The 19,167-nt window shown below is 41.1% G+C and overlaps 1 protein-coding gene across 2 annotated transcripts in view; it reads right to left on the bottom strand.

Annotated features, from left to right (window-relative positions):
- The window catches only part of ARHGAP18 (Rho GTPase activating protein 18), a 195,041-nt gene that overhangs the window by 124,625 nt on the left and 51,249 nt on the right, over positions 1 to 19,167 (bottom strand). Inside the window, exon 1 of one of the 2 annotated variants that reach the window (XM_026504784.4) lies at positions 3,695 to 3,912. The exons of the other annotated variant lie outside the window; for it this stretch is intronic. Within the exon in view, the coding sequence (XP_026360569.2) occupies positions 3,695 to 3,798 (104 nt within the window). The 5' untranslated portion in view covers positions 3,799 to 3,912. Of the gene's footprint in view, positions 1 to 3,694; positions 3,913 to 19,167 lie in introns of those variants that run through there. 2 annotated transcript variants of the gene reach the window in all.

The following is a 19,167-nucleotide window of genomic DNA, read 5'->3' as shown; positions in this document are numbered from 1 at the left end:
GAGGAAGAAGAGTTTATATGCTGCAAAGCTCCATAGTTACTTTAGCTAAGGTCAAAGAGAGGAACAGCTAGCTATAAAGCAGACACTGTTCTGTGGGCTTCACAGGGAAGAGCCCACTTGGTCCTCCCAATGAAGCGAGTACTATTAAGTTCAGTTTACAAGTAGAGAGTGAAAGAACCCCTCGGGGGCCACAATGCTAATAAGCGTGAGAGTTGGGATGTGAATCCAGGCAGGTTGGCCCAGGATTTCAGAGCCTATGTCACCATGACACACTGTCCCTTGGTTCTGCTTGCCCAATTCCAATGGTCTGCAAATGGGGTCAAAAAAACAAGACCTTACATGATGAATGCCATACATATGTTTATGGAAGACATAAAAATACCTCAAATGTCAACTAGAGTTCATAGTTTCAATAAGAAAATATCATTTGACATTAATATTTATTAAATATTGACAAAAACGCATATAAAGCAAGGAAGTTCTTCTTAAAAAGTCAAAGGAGGGGGCGCCTAAGTGGCTCAGTCGGTTAAGTGTCTGCCTTCAGCTCAGGTCATGATCCCGGGGTCCTGGGATCGAGGTCCGCATCAGGCTCCCTGCTCACCTGCTTCTCCCTCTCCCTCTGTCTCCCAGCTTGTGCTCTCACTCTCTCTGCCAAATAAATAAATAAAATCTTAAAAAAAAAAAAAAAGAAAGTCAAAGGAGAATAGTAAAAATAGACAAAATGCAGTATGCTTTGAAAAACTGCTTTGCTAAAGCAAACAGTAAGAAGCCTGCTTGAAAATTAACAAGTAAATACTCAAATATAGCTAGTCATAAAAAGTGGTTTCCTTTGGAAATATCTGTGTATAAGTCAGTCAGAACCACTTATGTTAGCATAGTTCTTCAAATCCTAATGTTTTAAGGAAGAAATAGGACAAAAAACTGAAAACAGGATTCTGTAAATATTTGAGAGACTCTAACCAGGAGGAGGAGGAATTCCTTAATCAGTCATCCAGTGAATGTGTCCTGATAAAGAGGGATAATGGAATGGAATGGAATGGAATGGGAGGAATTTTAGACTAACAGATTACTTACAAAAATATTAATTCCCTACTACCCCAGCTTCTCCAAAGACCAAAATAAAAGTAAAAAAGGACTTGGTTAGGCAAAGCTAAAAATCAAACACATTCTATAAATGCCCTAAATCATATACATAGCCCTTTATACTTTTCAAATGACATAAATGAGTTCATTTTATTGAACTAAACATTTGATTAAATAGTTCAAAGTACATATCATTTGGAAAAGACATAAACTTGCAATAAGCAGAGTTAGACTCCTTTGCTCCCTCCACTGACTGTTAAATGGGTGGGGGAGAACAGAGTCTAACTTTGCCTCTTTTTGAGTTTGGTTTGGTTTGGTTTGCGTCTAAGAGCATTTTAAAACAGGCATCAACCATCAACCCTGCACCTCAGAGCAGTTTTCCAGTGCTTAAAGCACCAGGTGACCAATCCAATCAGAGTGGAAGCCCTGTGTACCCGACTCCCCCATCTTTAGGGGGTCACTCCTGACCCCATCCCATGCTCAAATCCCTCCCGCCTCCATCCAACCCACTCCCACTCCACTTGTAGTATCTCAACCCTTCCGGGCTAAAGAGGATGCCTCCCAAAATAACACTAAGCTAAATTATTCCATACTTAATGATAAAAGCCATTAAAGACTGTCCCTTCACCCTCCTTCCTGCCTTTCCTCCCAGCCCTCAAACCAGGGCTCCCATCTTCTCCAGCCAATATAAAGAACAGTCCCAGGGTGCCTGGATGGCTCATTCAGTAGAGCATAGGGCTCTTGATTTCAGGGTCTTGAGTTCAAGCCCCACACTGGGCATGGGCCTACTAAAAAAGAAGAAAAAAAAAAAAAAGTCCCTATGACTCTAATTCAGTGGTGAGAATTTGGGGCCAGAATGGACAAGCAATATGGCAGCCAGGAGGGGAAGCAAGTGGGAACAGAGCTGATGCTGTGGCCCCAGGGGGAGCGCTCACAGCATGGTCAGCTGCTGCCTTACCACCTCTTGATTCTGCTTTAGCATAGATTGGGAGTAATCAGTCCTCTCTTTCGTTCTCTCAACCCACTCAAATACAGGCCACCAACAGCAGGCTGCAAGACTGCAAATACAGAATAAAGCTTCCAGAACGGAATATGCAGCCCCTTGGCACAGGCCTAGAACCACAGGCCTTGCAACACCCTAATAATTCCTGGGATTTGAGGACTCGAGGGGAAAATGAGAGGTTTGGACTGTATGTCCCTAAGGTTCTTTCCACTCTCACAATCAAGATCCAAAATTTGGCTCAGATCCCCAGGCCACTCCAGAGTAAAGCCACTGGAGAAGGTACTAGGTTTGCCCCATTCTGGCAATTTTGACTCTGATGTGGACTCCAAGTTAGGGACGACATAAGGCTGGGTGTTACAGGCTGCTTACTGCTAAAAGGTTACCAATATATTGATGAACTACAGAAAAAATGAAAACGCCGAATGATCTCACGCAAAATACCTTAAGTGACAGAAAATAAAATGGTAACACATCTAAGCACAAGTACCAATGCCCTTCTATCTCTGGAAATGAATTCATTCGACGGAACACATACTGTGGCAGCTATGTGAGGAAAAGTTCTGGTCAGCCTGAGAATCGAATCCAGTACTACTACAGCCATTCCTTTGATTTGTATTCCCCTCCCCCACATTTGAGGATTTTAAAACAAATGAAAGAAAGCATTATTTCAGCTTTAGGCATAAGCATAAGTCATATAAGAACAAAGGTTTTATTATCACATTAAACATCAAGGAGGAAATACGCTTACCGATAACTGATTTAGGTTATGCTACACGACTAGGTTAAGCATTTGCTTTTTGCAAGCTTCTGGGCCAATATTTACAATTTATATCTAAGACTGGAGGTAAAAATGTTCAGCTAGAAAGAAGGTCATTAAGGGAATGAAGGGGGGGGAAAAAGCCCTTGAAAAATCAGAACAAAGTACACTGAGAGAACGGTACTCTTTGCGCCTCAGTGGTCTATAGAACGCTTGCCCTCTCTGCCTATAAAGTGATTTAACATTAACCACATTTCACTCTGGCCCCAGCATACTACCTCCTGCTAAAAAAAAACTCCTTTTTGAAAGGTCTACCCCATGCCCACACATACACAAAAGAATGTGAAACACACTGCCACAGGCCAGTGTTTTGGGCTTTTTGCCTAAGAAGTTTGCTTTCAGCGAGGAGAGGGAGGGGGGGAAACCCACACTCTAACAACAGATTGTACAATGAACAGCCTCCTTACTTGTTGGCACACTTCCCCAACTAGCAGTTCCAGCGGCTGTGCCTTGAGCCCATTCAAGAATTCCATCTCATAGGAAGTGTTTCAAACACAGTCATTTGATCTTTCAACATTTGCAAAATGCACCTGCTAAGCAACAAGCCTGAGAGCCACGGCCCCAGTTCCTTCCCATCCATCTTCACCAGGAATCGGAGCGGCTATTTCAGGCACCGACTAGAGGAGACGCAAAGTACACGAAACCCCCGCCAAACACTCTGGCGGCTGCAGGACGTTAGGCTCGACGGGGATGCCGTTCCGTTCTCCCCGCACCAACTTCCCTGTCACTTTTTTCCTGGAGCAGGTAAGAGGTTTTGTTTTGCTCTCGGGCTTTCGAACGCCAGGGCTTACCTTGAGGTGGCTTCCTCGCCATGGTTCCCCCCCACGGCCTGGTCCTTGCCGCTGGGGTGGTAGGCAGTGAGGACAACTCCCTGGGAACTGGAAAGCCAGTTCATGGTGACAGAAGGGGCATAATTTCTGCGATCCTGACAACGAGAAGGGGAATGAAGTTCCTCTGGGCAGCTCGGCTCATTAGCATTGGCCGGCTCCGCCTCCCGAGGCCGGTGATTCACACGGGAGGGGCGGGGCCTCGCCCGTCAAGGGCTGGCTGGCGCTCCAATGAGAAGAGCTGTGACTCAGAGTATTGTTTCCACCCGGGGCAATTCCAGTCTGAGCGGCTTGAGTTAAGGAAGGGTGGGGGTGGGGGCTATTGAATTGCCCCCCTCCCTGAATTACTCTGATTAAATTGCCCGGTTGTGGACTCTGCTCTTCAGTGGAAGTACAAGCTGTAGGTTATGCTCAGAAAACAATGAGTTACTACAGAGCTTCCCCCCTCCTCCCAATTCCTGTTTCCATCTGATAATTTCTGCTACTTCATGTAACATGAGTAAGGGCGTTTCTTAACCCCTTCACGTTTCAGTGTTAAAATTAACCAAAGCAAAAACCAATGAACCTAAGCAAAAGTGTGCAATACAGGGAACAAGGAAAGCTTTACCTCTGTGTCTGGTTTAAAATGTCCTCATAGAATGACTGTGTATCCTGGAACGTCATCTTCTTTCACGTAAAAGGCAATGCCAAATTTACCTCTTGCTTTTGTCAATACACCCTTCAGTACTAGAAAGACACATCTACCGATCCTCTGTTAAATGTTATTGCTGAGAATACCAGCAGTGCTCACCATTTGTTGAGCACCTACCATATGCCAGGCCCTCTGACAGTGACTCATGTGTATTATCCCTTCAATTCATTTCAATTATTTCTCTCTCTCTCTCTCTGTCACACACACACACACACACACACGCACGCACGCACACACAGACACCCTTACAAGACAGGCATCATTATCACCTAAGAAAAGTAAAGCTGAAGGGTCAGGCTAAGTAAGTTCTCTTGGCTAAAAGAGCACATTTGTTCTGTGCCAGAAGCTGCATTTGAACAGAACTCTAAATTCCCTTCTTTGTAACCAGGGTGCTGTTCTTTATCTTGTATATTAGGAAACTAGCTCAAAAGTTATGAAACATACAAGAGATGTTTCTGTTCTTTCTCCCCCTCAAATAATGTCTCCACCCTTCTACATACCCAGTAGTCTGAATCGGTTTGTTGTTGTTGTTGATCTCGATAATTAGTCAATGTATCTAAAATTCCTCATAAGCAAGTTCTCGACTTCATCATTCCATAAACATTGTTTACACTTTTTTCATTATTTAAAATCATCATGAGAAATAAGTACTTTATTCATGCTTATACACTCTTATTTTTTTTTTAAGATTTTATTTATTTGAGAGAGAGAGAGAGCATGAGAGGCAGGAGGGTCAGAGGGAGAAGCAGACTCCCTGCTGAGCGGGGAGCCTAATGCGGGACTCATCCAGGGACTCCAGGATCATGACCTGAGCCAAAGGCAGTCGCTTAACCAACTGAGCCACCCAGGCACCCCACTCTTAAAGTATTTAAAAAAAAAAAATTTAAACCCTCTCTTCCCTGTCTACAGTGAACTCTCACAGAAGTCTTACCAAAAAAAAAAGAGAGAGAGAGAGAGAGAGAGAGAGAGAAAGTATATCTTCATCTCTTCATCCCTCTTCCTCCCCAACCTTTTTTTTTTTTTTTTGAAGATTTTATTTATTTATTTGACAGAGATAGAGAGATAGAGACAGCCAGCGAGAGAGGGAACACAAGCAGGGGGAGTGGGAGAGGAAGAAGCAGGCTTCCACCAGAGGAGCCTGATAAGGGGCTGGATCCCAGAAGGCCAGAATCTTGCCCGGAGCTGAAGGCAGAGGATTAACGACTGAGCCACCCAGGCGCCCCCCTCCCCAACCTTTGTATTTCCATCTCCATAGGCTCTACCTGCTGTCCTCTTTCTATCTCCATTGCCTGAGTCCCTTCCCTTATAGTTAAGTCTTAGTTGCAATATTACAACAGTCTTTTTAGCTCCTTCTTTGCCTTCTCTTCTAAATTCTCTTGCACATTACGGTTGGCCCTTGAACAACATGGATTTGAACTGCAAAGGCCTACCTATAAGTGGATTTTTTTCAATACGGTACAGTAAATGTATCTTCTCTTATGATTTTTTTAGTCTTTTTTATTCAAGTGTAGTTGGCTCTTCCTTATGATTTTAATTTTTTAATTTTTTTTTTTTTTGAGAGAGAGAGCAAGCGAGCAAGAGTGAGAGCGAGCAAAAGCGTGGGTGGGGGGCAGAACGAGAAGGAAATGGACAATCTTAAGCAGACTTCACACAGCATAGAGCCCAATGCGGGGCTCAATCTCTTGACCCTGAGATCATGACCTGAACTGAAACCAAGAGTCAGATGCTTAACCAACTGAGCCACCCAGGTGCCCCTTCCTTATGATTTTCTTAATTTTATTTTCCCTGGCTTACTGTATTGTAAGAATATAGTATATAATACATAGAACATAAAATATGTGTTAATCGACTATGTTATTAGTAAGGCTTCCAGTCAACAGTAGGCTAGTAATAGTAAAGTTTTAGAGGAGTCAAAGTTATACAAGAATTTCTGACTGCAAAGGTGAGGGTATGGGATCAGTGCCCCTCACTGCCACCTACCCCCCCCAAGTTGTTCAGGGCTCAACTGTATTATCACATCCAAGCACAGCCCTGATGGTGTCTCTTTCTTCTTGCTTAAAAACGTTCACTGGCTCCCATGGCCTACAGATCCAGTTCCAAATTTTTGAGTGGACCACTGAACATTCCTGCTACCTTATTCACACACACGCCCTCCCATCTCATCTGCCAGACACCATTCCCTCTGGTCCCACTGTCATTCCTTCCTCTTCCTTCCACACCTAACTGAATCCTTCCACATAGTGGGCCTTTAATGAATGTTGACTAAATAAAAAACTGAATTTCATGTGTCCTTAAGATTCCTGGGGTACCTGGGTGGCTCAGCCGGTTGAGCGTCTGACTCTTGGTTTCAGCTCAGATCATGGTCTCAGGGTTGTGGGATCAAGCCCCGCATGGGGCTCCACACTTAGTGGGGAGTCTGTTTGGAATTCTATCTCTCTCTCCCTCTCCCTCTGTCCTCCCCCGATACTCACTTGCTCTCATTCTCCCTAATACTTAAAAAAAAAAAAAAAAGAAAAGAAAATTTACTAAATTTTTAGTCAAAATTGGTAATACTGGGGCACTTGGGTGCTTCAGTTAGTTAAGCATCCAACTCTTGATCTCAGCTCAGGTCTTGATCTCAGGGTCATGAGTTCAAACCCCACGTTGGGCTCCATGCTGAGTGTGGAGCCTAGTCAAAAAAATGGTAATATTAAACAGTTGATTGGTAATACTAAAGAGTGCGAACCCATGATGAAATATTCAAGAGTTCAGGCAAAATGAAAACTGCAGGAAGAGAGGTGAAAGCAAAGTCAACTGGCATATATGAGTTTTAAAAACGTAAGGCCCTTATGTATATAAAATAGAATGTAAAATATAATATATAAAAATTAATAATGCCCCTCACAGTCACCCTTCTTTTTTTAAGTATCTGCTCTCAAATGCAAAAACAGAAGAATCGCCACCTTCCGCAGTTCTTGGCTGTAGGCCATGTGGTCTATCTTCTGGAAATGCTTTTCTTCTCTGCTTCCCTTGCCATCCCACTGCTTCTTTGCCCTTAATTCCTGGGTCTCCCTTTTATCTTCTTCCTTCATTTTTCTATGTTTTCCTTCTTCTTTGCTATATCATCAAGCTGTCAGTGTCACACATACCCAGTGACAGCATGAGCACTGCCATCTCTCACGAAACAATTCATGATAGAATCTTCGACCAGTTTTAACCAAAATGATGCTTAAGTTGTATCTTTGCCTAATTACACGCTCTTCACTTGTTTAATTACACATCATTAACATATTAACTTATGCACATTAACATATTTTATAAGCTCAGGATAATATTTGGGTTCATAATAACCATGGCCCATGGCTTTTTAAAATTTTTGTAAGGCAGAAAATGTGGCACAAGTCGATTTACATAGTTTAGTACAGAGGACCGAATCCTATTAATTGAACTGCCAGGTATAGGGAAATGCTCTTGGCTCTTTTCTTCAACCCAGTAAGCCCTGTCGTTACTGGTCTGAGGATGTTGCTTGTCACAGGCAGATAGTAGTAGGACTGTGCACACACACCACACCCTGGGGCACACAGCCTCAAATACAGGCTTAAGTAGATAAAAAATGATTTTCAGAATTTCCTTCTGACCATCACAGAAGCAAATCTCACTACCAATATGCTCCCTTGAAAATGTTGTTCTTATTTCACACCTTAAACCCTACCAAGTTTTAACTGGGGTCCTCCCTTAGATCCCAACACCCTTCCTGCTAGAAGCTCATTTTATGAAGAAAAAAAAAATACTATTTTACTCCCTTCCGTAATCACTTAAAACAAACACTGAGAACCTAATGTCCTTGAAGATGTTAATATTCCAGGCTATTGATTGCATGCCAAACACTTTCCTGTTATGAAACATCTTACCAAGTAATTAATAACATCAAGACAGTTTAAACACTCATTTCATTCATTCTCTTTAAATGGGACATACTAGATGACATAGGAAGGAAAAAGGAAGCTGTGATTTTTGTACCCAAATAGGTTGTTAAAAATAGTGTGGAGAGAGTACTGAAGCCTCTGTGAATTTGACAATCATGTTCAAAAATAATGACAAAATTATTATATTCGGTGCTTGTAATGTCAAAGAGTTTACCAACTGGTTTCATATTTTGATTTAGGCGCATTTTTAGTAGTATGGAATTAAAACTGAATTAGAATCAACATATTTATCAAATTTTTCTCAATCCGTTTCTATTGCTTTTAATGGAATTAACTAAGGAGGATGGGTACACTCATATCCTGTCAGATTATTGAAAGCTATAAACAGATACAAGGCCGTGTGAAAACTGACCTTTCAATTGGCAAAGTAAAACTCAATTTACAATAATATAATAAGAACTTGAATACATTAATCAACCGTGAAGTTAAAGTTTTATATAAGTGATAAAAACTAGATTTACACAGTAGCACGGACTAATTAAGAGAGGGTTCCAATCTCCCCTGCCTGACGTTTTATTAAGACTTTGAAGGAGGGGTGCCTAGGTGGCTCAGTCCTTGAGCGCCTGCCTTCGCCTCAGGGTGTGGTCCTGGAACCTGAGATCGAGCCCCACATCGGGCTCCTCCGCTGGGAGCCTGCTTCTCCCTCTCCCACTCCCCCTGCTTGTGTTCCCTCTCTCGCTGGCTGTCTCTCTGTCAAATAAATAAAATCTTTAAAAAAAAAAAAAAGACTTTGAAGGAATAGTTCTTGTGAACTTGCAAGCAAACCAATTCTGTACTGGGGAATTGTTCCTGAAAATTATTGCATATACAGAGTCTACACCCACTTCCTTGGAAATTGCATTCATTTTTACTAATTCTGCCTCTGGAACGATAAGGGGGTGGGGGAAACCTTATGCCTCTCTCCAGACAGCTCTAAAACTTTCTCCATTCTCAAAGTTATTTTCTTAACTGCTCCTCCAGGGAGAAAATACTAGCCATGCCTGGGATAATTTGTAACTGCTATTGCCAGAGGCTAATTTAGGCTTCTTGGCAAACATCTAGAGAAGATCTCCCTCACAGTTAAAGAGTTTATGACCAATAAATAATAATAGCTAATGTTTGGGGCTCCTGAGTAGCGCAGTCTTTAAGCATCTGCCTTCGGCTCAGGGCGTGATCCCGACGTTCCAGGATCAAGTCCCACATCGGGCTCCTCCGCTGGGAGCCTGCTTCTTCCTCTCCCACTCCCCTGCTGTGTTCCTTCTCTCGCTGGCTGTCTCTCTGTCACATAAATAAATAGAATCTTTAAAAAAAAAATAATAGCTAATGTTTGAGTGCTTATCCTTTGCTAGATGTGGTATACACAGTCTCACTTAATCTAATCATCTCAAAAACTGATAGATTATAATTATGCCCATTTTAGAGAGAAGGCATGTGCGGTCTCGCAGCTAGTGGGCAGCAGAACAAGGACATGTACACCAGGGTGTATTTAACCATTGAGCCTGAGCTCTTAAACACTGAAAAGGTTACAGCTGTCCTGGAACTGACTCTCTTCTGTTTATGAAAAAACCTGCATGCATGAATAATTAATGAGGTAAAATAAGCTACAGCAAATCTAAACTGTTTAACCAAATAGAATAGTGATGTAAATGCAATGCTATGGAAATTTACATTCAAACAGGCACAAACAGTAGTTTCTTTTCTGGCACTCTAAACCTTCTTTTTTAAGTCAAATTACTGGGGGAGCATGACTTGAGTATGCATATTACTGTAGGAGATCATCTATACCACCTTACCTAAAATTGTTTATTACTGATAGAAACTAAAGAAAAGTACTCAGGTCATTATGATTACAAACATCTTTTTTTTTTTTTTTTTAATATTAGGCAAAGACAGATTTAGGTTTATAGACCTGAAGCTTAACAGAATTTGTTAGATACAGTGTTGTGGAGGGGGACTTGCAGGAACAGGACGCTAAGAGTTTAACTTCATTTCGCTTCATAATAAATCCACCTCTTATCAAAACTAGCCCAACCTGGAAATTAGCCAAGAAAAGAAGGTGCAATGAATCTAGCTTCTCCTTTGGTTTTTCCTCTTCATTGCTGAATACGGTAAGACCCATGCTGCATACACTTCCAACTGAAAGTATGAAGTCAGGAAGACTGACGTGTAATCTCTGGAGGGAGGTATGGTCTGGAAAGGTAGCATTCTGATTATAAACGAAGACTCAGTTTGAAACATCTAGGGTTGTATCAATACCCAGACTTGCCTTAATACAAAAGCCTTCCTTTTTTTTTTTTTTTCTTTTAAAGATTTTAGTTATTTATTTGACAGAGAGACAGTGAGAGAGGGAACACAAGCAAGGGAAGTGGGAGAGGGAGAAGCAGGCTCTCCACTGAGCAGGGAGCCGGACGCAGGGCTCTATCCCAGGACCCCTGGATCATGACCTGAGCCAAAGGCAGACGCTTAATGACTGAGCCACCCAGGCATCCTCAAAAGCCTTCCTGAAATAGATTATGAAGAACACTTATTTTTCTCATAAAGTAAAAGAAGCCAGTGTGACTGGGGAAGACTTGACGAAGCCGACTATCTAAGTAAAGAGCTCAGTTGATGTGTGGCTTGGAGAGAAATGAGGAAATAGAACCTGTGGCTCTACTGGGGGGAAAAATGGCAGCGATCCACTCCATAATGAAGGTGGGCCTCCTACTGTTTTACTACCACCACTCCGGGAACAACTCTATTTTCCTCCTCGACCAAAATACTTGATAAAACTGCACAGAGATATATCCTCAAAGAAGAATTTCTATTTTATGAGCCCCTTGGGAAATTGCTACGGCTAGAAAGGACTTCAAGAATGATGAAGCATAATTTTACTGGGGGAAAAAACGAACAAAAAACCTGGTACCCTACTTACAGATGGAGTACCTAAAATGTTCAGCAACACCCCTGGGTTTGGCTTCTCTGGTGAAGAAATTAGATTCAAAGGTCATGATCGAATTAGATTTACATGCTGTCTGCTAGCGAGCACCTGATGGCAACAGCAGCTACTCTAGAAGCTTGCAGGTCCTCCTTGTGGTAAGAGCTTGGGCCTTCAGCACGATCTTTTCAGAAAGGGGTGTGAAGCAGTAATAGAAACACGTCAGTATGCTTTTGATTACACAGAGCTTCCCTAGTTCTCCAGAGGACGTTGACATATGTCTAATTCTATTTTCTGGAGAAGTTTTAGTTTTTAAGAGAAAAGAACAACCCTCAAAATAATTTCAAAGAGGCATTTAATCAGGGAGTTTGGCTCATTTAATGATAATGATAGCTGGCCAGTTGAATGAGTAAATCTTCTCATTTTTAATGATGCAGAATAAGCAGAGTTGTTTTAGACAAACAGCCGTCATGCTAGCAGAGATCAGAAATTGAAATACTGGACGAACTTTTGAATGCCATAAATGAATGCTGGTGTAGAGAGGCTCTCCTACTTCTCAATTTTGCTACATGCAAAAATCTCAGCAGAACACTTTTTCACTTTTGCCTGTACTCAGATGAATGGGAGAGTAACAGTCCTTGACTTCCTAACAGGACTTCAACTCAGGGCCTTAGAAGATTCTAGATAGGCCTGCCTTAACATAGGCTGGTGTCTAACAAGTTATAGGAATTCTAACTTTCTCTGCTACTACTACTACTACATACTTCTGGGAATTAGCATTTTCAGGAATTTCAAAATGAAATAAAAATAAATTATATAAAATAAACTATATATAACTTAAATATATATAAATATATATATAAATAAGTTATAAAAGAAAATATGCATATTACTTTGCAGAGAAAGAGCCTTTCATTAAAATTATGTTGGGAAGAACTTAGTTTCTTGTTTGACCATTTTGTACCTTGGAAATATTAATATTTTTTTCAAATAAGTGAGTCAAGGTTCCTGGTTTTTAAAAAAATTATACCATATTCCCTCAATTCTAAGACACAGACTTCAACATTTTTGCAATCAACTAGACTATTTCACATGGTGGCAACACTTTTATTTCCCAAAACTCTATTAACTTGACTTGTTTTACAATAAATGGCAATCTAGTATCATGAAAATATTCAGTCTCTGCAAAATTATTCTATAATATACTTCATTGGGTATAATATATTTGCTTCATTGGTTACAATTTACTTATTTCATCGGAAATTTCTCTGTGAAAGAATAAATTTCTAGTGAAAGAAGTAAATTATATCCAAAATTTTGAATATAACTGTTTACACTGATTTTTTTGAGCTAGAGTCTGTTTAATATTTCCAAGGAACAAAATGTTTGCGTCGACAAAAAATGTAGAGCAATGCTCACCCAATGCCCCATACCTCGCTCTGAGAAAGATCTTCTCACATTAGATCCTAGCTCCAAACTGTTTGTGTTCCTGAAATATTTTCTGAGAGTTTCTGGGAGTCCATTCGTCTTCATTCTATTTGATAATTTGGCTAGGTGGTTTGTTACACAAGCCCAAAGGACATAGCAATACTCATGAGAACTGTGGTCTCCTGAAATTTTAAAACCCCAAATTATAGGGTTGATGTTGTCTAAAGGTTATCTGTATCTTTTCCAAATGACTTCTTTTATAGAAGCAGCTGCTCTAAGGAAAGAAAGGTTACACAAAAGCTGGTCAGGCAGATGGTAACAGAGCCAGGTCTCAAGGATTTGTGGAAAACACCATATCCTGGCACCAGGATACTTCCTTGCAGTTCCAATTGCTCAAGTTCAGAGACAGCCTCAACACACAGTCACTGGCTCAAAGTGTGTTTCGTAAGAACTGGTCTCTAGCTCTTATGAATCACTCCTAAATAATATCTCCAAAATTTCTATCTTACCCGCCCACTGCCCAAAAAACCCCATAAGATTCTCTACCATTCAATTTTAGTGAAAACATTTGAATTCCACTGCTTAGGGTAGAAAATAGATTCTTTTCCATCAACCTGTCTTCCCACTAACTAGATTTTGTTTTTTAATTTTTCTTTAAAAATATGTAAGATACCGATTTTCCTTCCCCAATAATAAAATTATATGTTTAATATTAGATGTCACATTCTTACAGGTAAGGATAAGTAACAATGCACATAATAAAAGTTCTTTCAGTCATCGTTCTTCCACATCAAAGAACCACAAACTCTGCAGGCTGGAAATATTTGCAAGGAACAGCTTTTATCACAAATTGGCATGAGCGAGAAGAAAAGCAGGAAGAGAAGTGCCTCAGTGTGACAAAGGTAGATTATTCTTTCAGAGTTTAAACACACACACACACACACACACACACACACACACACAGTCTATCACATTGCGTCTTCCTCTTAAATAAATTAGTTTTTAAAAATGTTTCCAGAAGGTGAATATAACTTTCCGAGTTTTTGAGTTTAAGTCACTCTGATGTTCTGGAAATTTATATCACTATAAATTATCAAGGATTCGAATCAAGGCAGCAGACCCACATTTTTGGTCATGAAAATGAGACCTACATCAGCATATTCCTTACTGTGAGTCTGCCCCTGTGAGAAGAAATACTTGTCTGTCCTGCAAAGACCATCAAAATAAAGCTGTGGTGAACGAATGAATAAATCACTTAGAAGAAACAAAGTGAAATGGGCAGAGCCCTCTAGGAACTGATTTCTTTCAAGAGGGGCCACCTTCGCGGTGTTGCCTGCAGCCGGAGCGTTCACATACTGGAGGGAAACAGAAAGAAGCTTGATAGAGTTGCCATCAAACACAACAAAAGTACTTGCAAAGATTTCAGTCCAGAGCAAACATTCTGCCATGTTGATGTGATCCACAGGCATAAAAGGAGCCCTCTGGAGATTCCTCGAATGTCCCAAGGGCACATACCATGGACACTAGTAGGCCTGCCTCTAAAAGAGCAAAATGCCCCAAAAGCCTATGGTTTCACCACTGAAGTCACATGTGGGCTTATATTGCATGGCCACTGGCTCGCTTCAAACAGATAACCTGAGGGAGGTAGAGGTGAGTCAGAAACAACCCAACCCCAGGAGGTTTTTTTGAGTTAGGAGGGACAAATATGTATGTATTCATAATAGGAAGCATTACATAATAAATCCAAAAGTAAATACACACACACACACACACACACACACACACACACGCACGCGCGCTAAGGGAACAGCTAGAACACCTAAAAGGAGGTATCAAATTCCAAGATCTATTAAGATTTCAAACAAGAGGGCACGACTGAAGTAACGTGTATGTGTGATTTTCCCCCCAAGCTTTCTCTATTAAACATTTATTATTTTACAATTAGAGAAATTGCCAGTAAGTAGACATCAAGTAATAACCACCCATTAGGTCTGGAATCAGGGCGGGTAGAGCAGGTCTTTCCATGGGAAGGGAGAACAAAAGCAGCTAAGGCAGATTCCAGCGGACTGTTTCCACCAAGTCAAGGCGCGTGCACAGCCCAAGTGCTATGAGGAATGCAAATCAGGGAAGGGGAGACAGGAGAGGGAGAACTAACCTAAAAAAAATAGAAATCCGTGCCAGATGTTTAAGGACTTCTAGTGCCTTGCAAGTATTTAGTCTATATTCCACAAACAGCAAGGAATAATCAGACTACTGAGCATGATAGTAACATAATCAGCTCTACTAGGAGAAAGAACACTCCAGTGGCTGTAAATAGCATGGAAGGCTGGGAAAAGATGAAAAGAGCTCTGTGCTCAGACCTTATCAGAGAGGAGGTGCTGTAATATTCCTATAGAATTACAGCGGTGGCAGCCCTGCATGTCCTTCTACACTCGCAGCCCATGCTGCATGCAGCAGGGGCAACACACACAGCCACTGGACAATAGAATCTTTAAGAACCTGGAAGATGTGCGGAGGTGGGAACAGAGAAGGGGGGAGTCCAAAGTGACCCTGCCATCTCTAACCCAGGTGAATGAAGGTGAATGAAGAGGTCTAACAAATGGTTAAAAACAACTAGGAGCCCCTGGGTGGCTCTGTGGGTTGAGCCTCCCACTCTTGGTTTGGCCAGGTCATGATCTCAGGGTCATGAGATAGCCCAGCACCAGTCTCTGAGCTCAGTGCAGAGTTGGCTTGTCCCTCTCCCTCCCCACACTTGTGCCTGTGCACGGGTTCGCACATGCGCGCGCGCTCTCTTAAAATAAATAAATAAAACCTAAAACAAAACAACTCAAGGACAGTCTCTGATGTGTTCCCACAATGGGAAAGCCTCGAGCAATATTTGGCCATGAAGCACCTGGAGATAGCAGGTAGGTTAAGAAAAAAATGACGGAAACTTTGTTTCCATACTTAGTTTGGGTCCCTAGCCAGCCCTCCCCAAGACAACTAGTAGCCTAGTAGCCACAGGAGTTTCTTCCTGTGCCTGCGTCCTTGATGAGTGCATTTCTCAGGGACACTCAACTCCCGCCCTGGGAGTCCATTTAGAACCTGTAAGCTTCAAAACTGTTTCAGACAATAAATATTTTTAATCAGGATAACGGATTAAAAAGGAAAGGAGGAAGAAAGATGTGAAAGGTGAATTTATTGAGCACCGATCAAGTTTTAGACACTGGCTCAACTCTTTAAATTTGCTTCTCTCTCTCAATCCTGTTTTCCATACAGGGACCCCAAGTTTTTAAGATGCATCAATGCACAGCCCACCACTGCCAGCCAGCGAGCCAGCCAGCCTGGACACAGTCTGCAAGCAGACCAGGCTCCCTCAGAAACCCAACTACAATTTCAAACAACAGGCACCCACTCATCTCCTCTTCATTTGATATTTTATTCCCAAAATAAGACTATTTGCTTGTTATTTGATCCATTTGCAACTAATTAAAAATGCAATTGCCAAACAGGAAAGAGAAATGCCCAGGCGAAGAAAAGAAGATCCCGTAATTGAAAAATTTCAGGCAAAACTGAGAAAGTATAAAAGCAATTTCCACAGCTCCTCTGTGATCCCAGCCTGGATTAGGCCTGGAGGTCTAATATCCACTGTCGGTTGGTCTATCACAGTACAGAAATGATAACTTGCTTTTGGTTTTGCACCAAGCCCTGAGGTTTTAGGATTGATCTTTAATTTTAATGCATCATTTCGTTCTAGCCAAACAAAAGAATAGTATGAATTGATTTATGGATCACAGTATTTTTCAACATTTGGTTTATACCATCTTGAACCAATTTTCTGTGAACAATGAGACGAGGAAAACATCTGCTCCCAAAAATGCTAGGCCAGGTGATATAATATCCTTTACTCTCTTCCTTTTCCTCTTCTTTAAATAGAAGCCCATCCTTGTTTACAGGATGAGGGCAAGAGGTAAATTCCTTTCCAAAAAGGATGTAGTTGTGGGACATTGTTATTACGGTACTGTGTAAAATTGTTACACGCGCTGCCTCCAGAAATTTATCAACAAAAAAGTAGCTAAGCTCTCACCTACGTCAATGGTTACCTGTGAGAAGCCTGATAGCACTAGGGGAATAATGGAAAATCAAAGGTTCCAGGGAGGTCTTTCTCTTAACTCACTCATGCTGCTAAGCCTCTGTTTCTAAACCTGTAAAATGGAAATTACATATTCTTACCTGACAGAGCTATCCTGAGGTACAAGTAGGCTGATGGAAAAGGTAGAGAGAAAAAAGGAAAGGCATTCAACTAAATTTCTTCGTTGAATGTCTTTAGTGCAAAACCTTAAGATGAATGCTTTATTCCCATCATACAAACGAGAACACTGCAACCTAAAGATTAATGTCAGGGCAAGCTCTTTGCTCAGATTAAAAAAAAAAAAAAATGCAGAGCCAGGATTCGCAATAAAATTCCTCTGATTTAAAGCCATGCTTTTCCCATTATGCTATCCTGCGTAAAGCAGCGCATGCATTATGAAGGTGAGATACATACATATATATACACACACATATACACACCACACACATATATATTATGGTTTATCATATCTAAGAAACCTATCCCTTTTTGACTCACCATTAGTTTGCAAACCACTGGCTAAAACAAATGCTACCAGAAATATTATAAACACCACCAACTCTAAGTTGCATCCCAATTTCAGAGATGTTTAAATGTTAATGAAAGAAATATACATCTTAGAATCAATGAAATAGAAGAATCAAGTAGAACCAATTTTTTAATTTCACCAAAGGGTCATAAATTTGGTTCTTTGAAGATCTATCGGGTATTTCATATTTTTAATAAACGATTCTGATAGTCATTTAGTCTTTAATTTGTACATTTATTTAACTACTATGTGCTTAGCACTGTCTCAACCCTCAAAGACATATTACCAAAAAATAACAATCAAGTTGCTAAGCATGTTATCAGAGAATAGCCATGCTGCCTACAACAGCAATCGAGTGCGTGCTCAGGGTATGGGAGTGCGAGACTGCAAGGGTTGGCAGGAACACAGAACATGCGAGTAGTCAGCTCTTACAGGGAGGAAGCAAGTCCTCAGTCTTTCCATGGAGAACACGAAGGCTAAGTTACTTGCAAGTAGTTACCTTCTCATCTCTGAAAATAGCTGGCTTCAGAGGCAAAGTTCCCACCTTTAATATGAAAGCCCCATTCTGGATTTATTTGGTCGTCTGTTTATCTTTCTTCATCTTTAAAAAGGCTCATGGCCTTCCAGAGTGACACAGAAGTCCTTGCAATGGGGCATGGTTTAACTGGAACCTGCCCAGGTCTGGATTCTTCCAGACTTCACATATCCCCACCTATACCCATTACATTCCCTGGCTTGGTTGTGGGCTCCTGGAAAGACTCTGGGACTGTCCTTTGGCTGACTTCCACTTCAGCATTTTTGCTGAGCCAATCCTACTGGATGAGATTCTGGTTCTCTAGGAGTGCACATGAGCCTCCCAGGGAAGTCCTAGAAACCATCTGATGTGCCTTGGGATCACTTGGCAAGGACATGGCTTACTTCCTTTCAGATCTCTGGTTTATGCCAAAGCATGAGCTTACTGTAGCCCGGAAGATTTCAGATATAAACATTCATTTTTCAACACCAAAGCCACTTATCTGCCCCATTAATTGAAACAGTAAACTTTAAATTTATTAATACAAGAGGAATATTCCTAAATACCTGTTGATAGTTGTGAAATTCTCTTAATTCTCCACTTCCTGGATTAATGTGAGGGTCTCCAGACTGGCCCTAGACTATCACTCATGGCATAAATATCGTCAGTTCGTTTGTTTATTGTTCTATAAGGATGTGTTCCTTGGCCACTCATCGGTTTATTCATTCAGCAAATACTTTTGGCCTGCACCTACTACTGCCAGGCACTGTAATTGTTGATGGTAATAAACTGAAGAATGAGATAATAATGAACTTGCAAAAAGCTAATGGGCCCAAATTCTTAGATCCCCCAATGGAAAAAAAAATGCATTTATTAAATGCCAATTATATGTTACTCTGTGCTATTTCATTTGTATGATCTCACATAGCCTCAGTTCTTTGCTTGTATTTGACAAATAAGAAAACAGATTAGTCAGAAAGATTAAGCAATTTATGAGAGAGAGAGTGGGGTTCACATCTGAGCCCAGGTCTCCTGACTTCAAATCAATCTTATGGTCTTTTTACTAAGTCATGTTGCTCATGGCATCTGGCAAAAGGAATATTTGGGTGCTGTTAGAAGTGCCAATCTCAAGCAGATTTGCATTTTGTTGGTTTGAGCATTGCTGCGTCATTAATGGAAACTGAGAACAGAAATTACTAGCAGCGGAACCCAGTACGAGAGCTGCAGTACTCTGAACACTACGACGTCTTTCAGCTCTCATATTTATTTTCATTTGACAAAAGAAATACCATGGGTCCACATTTTA

This window comes from Ursus arctos, unplaced genomic scaffold (assembly GCF_023065955.2).
Source record: "Ursus arctos isolate Adak ecotype North America unplaced genomic scaffold, UrsArc2.0 scaffold_13, whole genome shotgun sequence".
NCBI lineage: Eukaryota > Metazoa > Chordata > Mammalia > Carnivora > Ursidae > Ursus > Ursus arctos.
Note: the sequence above shows the minus strand (reverse complement) of the source record. Positions and strands in the feature narration are given on the sequence as shown.